This window comes from Odontomachus brunneus, unplaced genomic scaffold (genome assembly GCF_010583005.1).
Source record: "Odontomachus brunneus isolate Ranch 3 - 2012 unplaced genomic scaffold, Obru_v1 Obru_scaffold_004, whole genome shotgun sequence".
In the NCBI taxonomy this organism is placed as follows: Eukaryota; Metazoa; Arthropoda; class Insecta; order Hymenoptera; family Formicidae; genus Odontomachus; species Odontomachus brunneus.
The window spans coordinates 2891273-2901734 of record NW_022639454.1 but is presented as its reverse complement, the minus strand read 5'-3'; the positions used below and the strand labels follow the sequence as shown (position 1 = coordinate 2901734).

General features: G+C 39.8%; 2 protein-coding genes across 4 annotated transcripts in view; one reads left to right on the top strand and one right to left on the bottom strand.

Moving 5' to 3' along the window:
* Nucleotides 1–2289: 2289 nt before the first annotated feature.
* On the top strand, nucleotides 2290–4243 carry LOC116846869 (replication factor C subunit 2). Its single transcript, XM_032821255.1, has 6 exons — nucleotides 2290–2500; nucleotides 2615–2882; nucleotides 2959–3207; nucleotides 3308–3517; nucleotides 3608–3721; nucleotides 3830–4243. Exons 1-6 carry the CDS (start codon nucleotides 2394–2396, stop codon nucleotides 3929–3931), a joined length of 1050 nt encoding a protein of 349 aa, XP_032677146.1. The 5' UTR covers nucleotides 2290–2393; the 3' UTR covers nucleotides 3932–4243.
* Nucleotides 4037–10462, bottom strand: part of LOC116846796 (trichohyalin-like) — a 96842-nt gene continuing 90416 nt past the window's right edge. For all 3 annotated transcript variants that reach the window (XM_032821089.1, XM_032821096.1, XM_032821107.1), the window contains 3 exons: nucleotides 7528–7789; nucleotides 6532–6933; nucleotides 4037–6023 (listed from right to left, as the gene is read on the bottom strand). In XM_032821089.1, the coding sequence (XP_032676980.1) occupies nucleotides 5613–6023; nucleotides 6532–6933; nucleotides 7528–7789 (1075 nt within the window). In that variant the 3' untranslated portion in view covers nucleotides 4037–5612. The remainder of the gene's footprint in view (nucleotides 6024–6531; nucleotides 6934–7527; nucleotides 7790–10462) is intronic.

Genomic DNA, 10462 nt, shown 5'->3' with positions numbered 1-10462 from the left:
ATAATACTGATCAAGAAGACTTATGTATCGATTTAATGCGTCGTCGTTGATATGCATTGTCAATATTAAGATTATTTAATAGAAAGTTACTTTATAGTACGCGTATCACGATGTAAACCAAGCCATTAGATTCGTTATTTCTAAAGTTAGTTCTAAAGTTAGTTCTAAAGTCTCTGCTACGAGTCGCCACTTCCCTTAACGAGAAACTGAGATAGTGACATAGGTCGGTATTCATAATCCGATCTTATATTTAAAATTATCTTAAGTACTGTCTTAAGATATCATGAACCAATCACAGAGCAGTATTCGCATCTTAAGACATTACTTAAGACGGTTTTGAAATAAGATTCGACTATGAATTCCGGCCATAGGTTACTCACTAAATGTGGAACAAAGATAGAATGATGTTTGTGTCAACTTGTGGAGTGTATGAAGTTGGCACCCCACTTTTTGAAATTTATAATTTTGAAAGTTGTTCCAGATTGTTCTGACTTTGTACCACATTGTTCCAAAGTGATATTGCTTCATTCGAAACGGTTTTCAAATAAAACAAAAAAAAATGATTTTTTGAGCTGGCACCCCACTTTTCGAAAATCGAACATTCTGATACCGCAATAGATTGTTCTAGTTGTTCCAAACATTGTTCCAAAAGGACAAATCCGTAAGTTGAATTATAAGTCCAAAAAATGAAAAGAATGTTTTTGACCTGGCACCCCATTTTTTGAAAATAAAGCATTCCGATACCGATATAGATTGTTCTAGTTGTTCCAAACATTGTTCCAAAAGCACAAATCAATAAGTTTAATTATAAGCCCGAAAAATTAAAAAAAAGTTTTTTGACAAACAGTCTATCGGACCAAGAGTAAAGTTATACTCTCTTTCTTGTTACAACCGAGATCTTTTTGTTCTGGGTTGTTCTAGACTTAAGAATTATAGTTCTAGAGTATGAGACTCATAAGATCATTCGTTCTCCGAAAATTCGTAAAAAAATCGATTTGACAGTACTCGACGTTAAGAGTAAACACATGCTTTCTTTCTTGTTCCAACCGAGATCTTTTTGTTCTGAGTTGTGCTAGGCTTAAGAATTATAGTTTTAGAGTATGAGACTCGTAGCGTCATCCGTTCTCCAAAAATTCGAAAAAAAATCGATTTGACAGCACCAGACGTCAAGAGAAAACACTTTATTTTCAAAAAATGGCCCTTATAGAAATATCATACTAAGAATCATTAATAATTACTTATTTTCAGTATTAAAAATACTGAATAATAAGTAATTATCAATGATTCTTAGTATGATATTTCTATAAGGGGGGGTGCCAGGTCAAAAACATTTTTTTCATTTTTTATAATTCAACTTACGGATTTGTCCTTTTGGAACAATGTTTGGAACAACTAGAACAATCTATTGCGGTATCAGAATGTTCGATTTTCGAAAAGTAGGGTGCCAACTTCATACACTCCAACTTGTGTCTCTTGTTGGAAAGCAACCATAGATGTCTATTGGTCTGTTCTTTTCAGCTGCACTGCTGAACTGGTGCAATAAGTTAGAGTGAGAAAAAATATACTTGTCTCACTTTAACTTATTGCACCAATTTAGCAGTTAGCTGAAAAGAACAGACCATATATTAAACTAGATTGCTAACAAAGGCTTTGAACGTGTGTCGCGTAAGGTTTCCGGTTGCACGCGAGAAAATGGCGGCGTTCTGTATGTGTGACGTGTCACTTGTGTGAGTAGTTACACGTACAATGAGTGCGTTCAAGAAACACACGGTTACAATGGTTGAGTAATTAGTCAACGTAATTGGTCTAAAGTTAGGGATCTAAAGATGACAATACATGGAGCGTTTCAGCGTCGAGCGTTAAAGCGTTAGCCAATCAACGTATCAGGTCCCAGAAGTATACTTGTAGTTATTGCGGAAAGTTGCACGTTGAAAGTTGTACCGCTTTAACGCTCGACGCTCGATGCTCCCATGTAAAGGTTCCTTAATAGTAAGGACCAATAATCACTAGCTTGGTTTACATCATGCACTTGATACGCGTACTAAATAGTAACTTTCTATTAGATAATCTTAATATCGACGATATATATAAACAACGGTATATTAAGCTGGTATAATATTTATCAACAAAATGTATTGTATTGATAGAATGCGTCGCTATTGATATGCATTGTCGATATTAAGATTATCTAATAGAAAGTTACTATTTATACGCGTATCAGTGCACGATGTAAACCAGGCCACTGTTTATAGCACGTCGCATTTAAGTTGGCTACTCTGCTACTTTTAATCCTCGGTTAGCTTAACCGGAGTTGGCTTGAAACCGGCCCTTAAGAGTAAAATTTTCCTCGAAAAGGACGTTTTTGAATGCAACCCTAGAGTGTAATTTTGAAAATGGCGAAGGACGATGTCGACGAACCTATGGAGATGGAGATTTTGCCATCTACAAGCAACAATGATATGAAAATGAAGGAAAAAGATAAATCACCTAGTTTACCATGGTATGTTTTACTCGTGCAAAAGTAAACTATATCTCTAATTATTGTTTTTTTATACAATGTATTTAGATAGTAAATAAAGGGAATGATAGTAAATGAAGGGTATATGATTACTAGGATTGAGAAATATCGGCCACAAGTATTTGCAGATATTGTTGGTAACGAGGATACTGTATCTAGATTATCTGTATTTGCTCAGCATGGGAATACTCCAAATATTATTATCGCTGGCCCACCAGGAGTTGGTAAAACAACTACAATTTTATGTCTGGCGCGTATTCTACTTGGACCAGCATTTAAAGAAGCTGTGCTCGAACTGAACGCATCCAATGAGAGAGGAATAGATGTAGTTAGAAATAAAATAAAAATGTTTGCTCAAAAGAAGGTAGTATATATTATACAAGATATAAGCTTGCTTTTGGAATAAGATTGAGTTTTGCACAGTTGTTTTGTATTTGCAGGTAAATCTTCCAAAAGGAAAGCATAAAATTATTATCTTAGATGAAGCTGATAGCATGACTGATGGTGCACAGCAAGCATTACGTCGTACAATGGAGATTTACAGTCATACTACCAGGTTTGCTCTTGCATGCAACAATACAGAAGAGATTATAGAACCTATACAATCACGCTGTGCTATGCTGAGATATGGAAAGTTAACAGATGCCCAAGTTTTGGCAAAAGTTCTTGAAGTATGTCAGAAAGAAAATGTAAGTAAAATTTTATCGACATTAACAAACAATCAGGGTTAATCTGGTTTATTTTCTGCAGATTTATCATTTACTATATGTACTATACTACTATGTGTAGGTTTCCTACACAGATGATGGTATGGAAGCGATAGTATTTACAGCCCAAGGAGATATGAGACAAGCCTTGAACAATCTACAGTCAACACATAATGGATTCAATCATGTAAACGGTGAGAATGTATTCAAAGTCTGCGACGAACCTCATCCCTTAATCGTTAAAGAAATGTTGGATGATTGTATAAAAGGAGATGTTTCTAAAGCATGCACGGTAAGATAAAACATTGATATACTTTCACATTTATCATATACACATTCACATATATCATATACAATTTGTAAGTCATTTCTATGCAACTAGGTGATGGATCATTTCTGGAAAATGGGATATTCTGCAGAGGATATAATCAGTAATGTATTCAAAGTTTGTAAGAATCATACTATGGATGAAAAACTAAAATTGATATTTGTTAAAGTAAGTTAGAATTAATATTAATATGTTCTATCTTATACTACTTAAATATTACTAAATATTCAATCTATGATTTAAGAGTGAAAGAAAATATAAATTTGATAATTGCAGGAAATTGGAATAACACACATGGGTGTGGTGGAAGGTATTAACAGTTTGTTGCAGCTGCACGCCTTAGTGGCACGACTTTGCCGAGCGTGTATGTCGAAATGATTCTTAATGATGAGACGATTTGATTTTGTTTTTTAAATATATTTATATATTTGTATTTGACTCGTGTTATTTTTGATCAAACTTGAAAGTACTTCATCGTAATAATTTTCTTAGAAATTTTGTATTTTATTCATGATATCTGTATAAAGCATTACATACAGTACAGACTGTAAATCTATATTTAATCTCGGTATTGTACGTTATATTTTTAATGTGCGTCTCGCCAGATACATCGTTGTATAAATAACGACAGGACTAGCAATTTAAAAAAAAAAAGAGAAAAACAAGAACTTATGTTCTCATTAGCTTATTCTACCGCGCGAAGATATAAAAATGGAAAAAGATACTTCTAGATCATTATATGTATTGTTGTATTGGTGTGTACCCATACATCACAAATCTTCAAAACACGCTCTAAGGACATTCATACATCCTAAGAACGTCTTAGAACATTCTCTGAAGATTTTGTGCTATCTGAGTAATAGTGCCAGTGCTAAAAGTATAATATAGTACCATAAGTTCTAACGTACGTCTAACGTACTTTGTACGAAATTTTACGCTTGCGAATGAAATGGATTGTATTCGAAAGCTTCGTTATTGCTCTACTCCGAAGACAGATTACAATAACTTTGTACATTTGTACACTTACTTAGAGATAATACCGTAACGCAAATTTTCGCATAGAATCATTTAATACGTTCACCATCTTTACACGTGGCATCGCACGAGCGAATATTTGCATATTTGCCTTAATCTCCGTCGAATAATCGGATAAATTACGACTAAATTACACCCTATTGAGACCACAATCCGCATCGCGGATGCGACAGGAATTACGAACGTGTGTATACATTTCGCGCAAATCGCGACATTCCGATAAATTCGGCACGCCTGGATTGCATACATAGTACAGCTTACCAACCTGTACGTTCGATACAGTAAACTAAAGTACTCGGTAAGCTCAATCGTAAACTGATGTCGAAGCTTCCCATTTCCCATATATCGACAATCAAAGGAGTTCTTCATAAAAGTTCTTCATAAAAGAGACATTAAGTATTCATTTTAACAATTTTGTCACTTTCAAGGATAAAAATTTGACTTTCTGCGTTTCAATTGATGTGATAGCAATTAAAGAACCCAAAGAGATACGCACTTTGTCGATTCGATGACAGACGATTTATCAGTCTTATATATTTCTATTCTTTTGGGCAGGATAGGTGTTTCTTTTTTTTTTTATTTGAGGGTATATAAAAACCTGAATGCTAGACTGAAGATACTGTTATCGCAACGCACAATCGATAGATTTAGGTTCTATTCTCGCAGCATGACGTGCTATTGACGTATCGTAATAATGTGTTACACCGCATAAATGCGTCTCTTACCGTACGTCTCTTAACACTAATCTCGATCATAAACAATTGAGAGAATGTGCCAGTCATCGAATTTAATACAGCGACCTTGTAGATTGTAGCCGATCTCGACGCGTTACCGGCTCCTCGAAGGCGAGTAATAATCTCTCTCTCCTCGATTGCTCTCGTCCTCTTCACGATTTATCGTCGTGTCAGTCATGACGGTCGAAGAACCATAGCCTTGACAAAGTTTGACGCTCCCTTAGACTTCCTAGACTTCACGTTGTCCGCGGGAGACACGAAATCCGCGAAGAATAGTTATTCGAAGGCATTCAACACCACTTCTCCATTGGCACAGATGTTAAATGCGGTCTCGGCTTCGGGGAAGGCCATCGCAGCGCGCTTTGACAAGATTCTGCTCTGGAAGGTGTCCTCGGTGGCGGCTGAGGTGGCGAATTAGAATGTGGAGGATCCTGCGAGCTCGAGTTTACGTCGCCGTTTATCTCGAGGAGTCGGACGTTCTTCTCCGATGGTGGATCGCCACGGTGATTCCTCTTGGTGGGTTTCCGCGGTGTGTCGTGATGTACCGCCGCCGGCGGCGCACTTTCCACGGACTGCAGGCTGGCTGCGCGATGCAACGAGAGCCGCAGTGGCTTCTTCGGCGGAGCCGGTCGAGTCTTGGTCTCCTGGGAGCTGTACAACGCCGACGCCTCTGAATTCTCTGACACGCGAGACTGAGAGTCCTGAAATGAGATGTTTTAGAGAGAATTGTGATGAGAGTCACTACTATTTAAGGCAGGAGAGTATGAGACATGAAGTAATTTCGTTCCAATAGTCGACTTGCTTCAAGCATTGCAGTACTTAATTTTTATAAGGATACGCGCGATATTTAAGGATCTAATTGTATAAGTAATGAAAGCTATAAAAATCTATTATAAAAATAAAATAAGAAAAGCTTTTTAAAGTACTTGGAAATTTTTTAACAAGGATTTTAAAACGTACGACTAAATATTTAGACATGATTAACGCATGCAAATAAAACTGAAACAAAATGAAACTAAAATAAATAATGAGAAAAAATATATATATAAAATAAAAGTAAAATAAAGTAAAATTAAATGAGATATAAAGATGACGGAAAGCAGCTTATCACCGCGATAATAGGATTTTTAATAATAGGAATTAAATATTGAGATATTTAATTATCTATAGGTAATAGGTTATTACGACACTCGATATCGAAATATATACCTGCAAACGATAATAAGTCGGTTCAGAATCAAACTCTAGAGACTGCAATTGTGACCCGGTCTTGCGGCTCTTGTGCAAATGTTCCATGGCGGACTCGACGCGCGGCGACCGTCGACGCTGCACCTGTATCGGCGACTGTTTGCAGTCGAGGCTGGCCGTTGACCTGGCCAGCTGGAGGCCCTGGTGTTTCTGTTTGTTCCGCGACTTGTGATGGCCATTCGAGACCCCATCCGACGAGAAGTCGAGCTCGCGCGAACTCCTCGCGTCCGTCACGCGTCTGGCGTGATCGCCGTGTCTGCTTCTGACTGTTGGCAGACTCTGCCGCAGTTCCGTGGGGTTTCTCACGTTCAGGCCGGGTAGATTCGCCACCAGCGCGGTCACTTGAGGACCTTTCTGGAACACCTGGAACGTTGCCATAGATACGTCGCCACATATATATGAACTTTGACGTCACAAATGGATACGTTCAACGTTATTTATTGTATATTACGAGTTATTATTATATATTACGAGTTATTTATTGAATGTAAACGAAATTTGAATGATGATAATTCAAATAAATATATTTTCAACAAATGTTTCTTAAACAGAACGCTCATTAACTCCTTTAATTAGCGATCTCTTTAATGAACTTTATAGAGGAGAAGCTTAATTACCAAAGATATAAAATTAAAGAGGAAAATTAAATTACGGAGGTATATTTTACACGACGAGGATTTTCAACGATCGATTTGTTGTGAAATCTAACGAAGCGTCAAAAAATATTTTTGTACTACCGTCATCCGTCTGCTTCGTTGCATGCACAGTGCGATGTTGCTTATTCACGTTTTTGTACATCGCGAGTCTTGTCGAGCTTCCTCTGAGGCATTAATTTTCAATAAACAAACTTAGAACGGACAGATGTAACGTTTCGCGTTATCTCGACGAATTCCATCGAGCTCGACGAAGCTCCGCTTGTCTTTCGTCAATTTGTTTCGTCAATCGATCCGGATGTACCTGGACGTGTTCCTGACGACTGGACGGCGGATCCGCGGGCACTTCAGTTCTGCTCGGCGCCAGAAGATCCCTCACCTGCTCTTCGAGATAGCCGATCCTATGGGTCAGCCTGAGATTGTCGGAGCGCAGAGTACGCAGCGCTGCAAGGGATTCGCTTTTTCGTAGGACTACTATCTGCGCGGCGTCCGGCACGATGGCTAACAGCCGCGCCAGGTCACTCCTGCCGGCTCCTACTACGAGCTTGCCGTTCACCTCCAAGATCCTGAGGACAATGCCGATAAGTCAAGTTCAATTGAAATTCAAATCCTCCGTTCGGCGATTTGCGAGCGAGTCTCTCCCGTCTTAGGAACTATTTTTTAGACGAAATAGTAAACAGCTATAAATATACACAGATATTACAAGCAATATAGATATTTATATCGTTTATATGTAACTAAAAGGATAATTAGGAGAGAGAAATTTATACATACAATATGATCGATGTTACATTCGATTGATTAATGTTATGACCAATTCACTTGCTATGCAGCCGGCATAGATAACAAAGATAATGGAAGTGCTTTACGTGCTCAGTATGGCATCGCATATCATCGCAATTATATCCCACTGCGGCGGGTTGGAAGAAATTGACTGCAAAATTTGGAACAATTCGGTAGTGGTTGCGACGCAATTAAATCACTTAACCGTACTTTTGCATTCTGCACTCGTAATCGGATCGTGGAGCGGGAAATTACGCGAGAAATCGAGTTTAATGAGGCGTGCTGGATAATAATAAGGTGTGGGAACTGGAAAAAAGTTACGCTTGCGGAGCGGAGTACACAACGCGTATTATCCTTAATTATTCCGTGAGAAGCGGCACAAGGCTCGGTCTGAAAAATTCAAGAACGTTGAATATCGAGAGATGTTTGACGAGGAGGTTATTTACCACCATCTCCCCCTCTGCACTCCGGTCAACCGCTTGGAATCTTTTCGCCACAGCTGCGACGACTCGGAACGTTTGACGGTTTTTAAGTTACGAACAATTAAAGAATGACAGGCTTCTCACGGGGATAAAGAGCTGCGGATAACGAGATCTCGTTCCGCTTTTAATTCCGAGCGGTTCCTGCCTCAATGGAATCCGGAGACTCGCAGCCAGCAGATGTATATGTATATATATATTCGTTGTCTCGGAGATTGGAAAGTTACGAGGAGCGTTTGAGCGAGTTTTCGCCGAGGGAAAATCAATTTCACGTTAATTAAAGAATGCGCTGCTACCACCAAGTTCTTTCGGCGTATTTCAGCGAGCTGAAATACGCCCACCTCGGTTTTTTAATAACAAGCTTCAAACTCGCGCGTCCTTATTTAAATATAGATATTTTCGCTGCGCAAGAATGCGACCGCGCTTTACTCATCCCTCTGATGCTTCTGTTGTCTCTGAAGCTCGCTCGAGGATCGATTCGCTCGAAATTAATGCGCCCTTGTCGGGCTGAAAAGTTGCTCCTGCAAAGTTTCATTCGACGCGGGCGACGTCGGAACGACGCCAGGTCGTGCCTGGCATAGCAAATTCCCTCGGGTGTGTATACCTGGGGAAAATGTTGGAAGGTGGGGTCATGTGAAGTCGCGGGTGCAATTAGCGGGGGCACACGGCGAACTTCCGGCGCGGCTTCACGCTACAGCGAGTTCCCCGTTGGGAACCGAATGTCAAGATTGCCGCATTGTTCTTCCCTGATAGCCGCGTTACGTAGTACTATTTGCCGTCGCGCAAACACGTATACACGCATACACACACACACACATACACACACACACATCGTGACTCTCCGACGACACTCTTCCACCACGGATTTCGGCTTAACAGGACTGTGTTTGAGTTAACGAAGTTGCTCGAACTTCAATGTATAATTCAAGGTTACTCTCTTATCGATTAAACTTTCAAAGTCTAACGCCGCGCGCAGTGTCAGTCGCAAGGAGGAAAATAAGAAAAAATATCGAAATCTTAAACAACAAATTTCTGAAATTATTCTCGAGCGTCGAGAAAAATAAAATTTTACCTTCGAACGACAGATGAGGAAGATTCAATTATCGCTTTCAAAAACGCGCTAATGTTCTCACATTAAATTATATTACTGTATCGGAAACAAAAACGGACAGTGTCATACAACGATGAAAATAATTCGTGTCAGTTTCACGACGAGTAACAAACTGCTCCCAGACCGGCGAATTTAACTGGGAGATGCAAGAGCCGTGATGAATAAACGGAAGCTCTGCGTCTCCGGAGTTTCGTGAAAACTTTAACGGCGATCTATCCAGAAAAACTAACAGTTGATGCGCATCATAATTGCAAACTACTTTTTCTAATTACAAATTTAGTCGAGGAATTGCGAGTCATGCTGAACTACGGAAGAAGTTCCGTTTACGAAGCTCGACGACGCCAACGGCTTCATGATTCATCGGGAGACGACGTGTCGTTCCGGAGTGTGAACTGCAGAAGCAATGTTGTGTATATATGTGTGTATGTATGTGTACGACGTCGACGGAAACACCGCTTTTTTCTGCCTCTGTTAGACGGTGATTAAAGAGCGCGCGAAATGGAACGGTTAGCTGCGGAGCTCTTGTCGCAGCGCGGTTACGTGCCACCTTTTCACAGGAGCGCGGAGGAGTGTCTCGCGTGTCTCGTTCGCGTCGTAATATTGCCGTGATGGTGAGAGTGGCGGGAAAAAACGGCCGGCAAAAGTGCGGCGTTCGATTTACGGGCCGGCGGCGCGGTTTTACGCGCCCGGAAAGCTCGTAACAGTTACGCCGTGATTATCGGCGCGAGACTGGCAATTAGTTACCGTACATTCCTTCAATCGAGCAGATTCTGTCGGCTGAATACGCGCACAACTGATCCATACCAGCGGATTTTCTCTTGTACGTGTACAAGCGGACCTTGTACGCGTGTATCGGCAGGATACAC

Coding starts and splice junctions, on each gene's coding strand:
- LOC116846869 (XM_032821255.1), top strand. CDS start 2,394: ATGGCGAAGGACGATGTCGACGAACCTATGGAGATGGAGATTTTGCCA. Junction 2,501..2,614: donor AAATCACCTAGTTTACCATG/GTATGTTTTACT, acceptor TATGATTACTAG/GATTGAGAAATATCGGCCAC. Junction 3,208..3,307: donor AAGTATGTCAGAAAGAAAAT/GTAAGTAAAATT, acceptor TACTATGTGTAG/GTTTCCTACACAGATGATGG.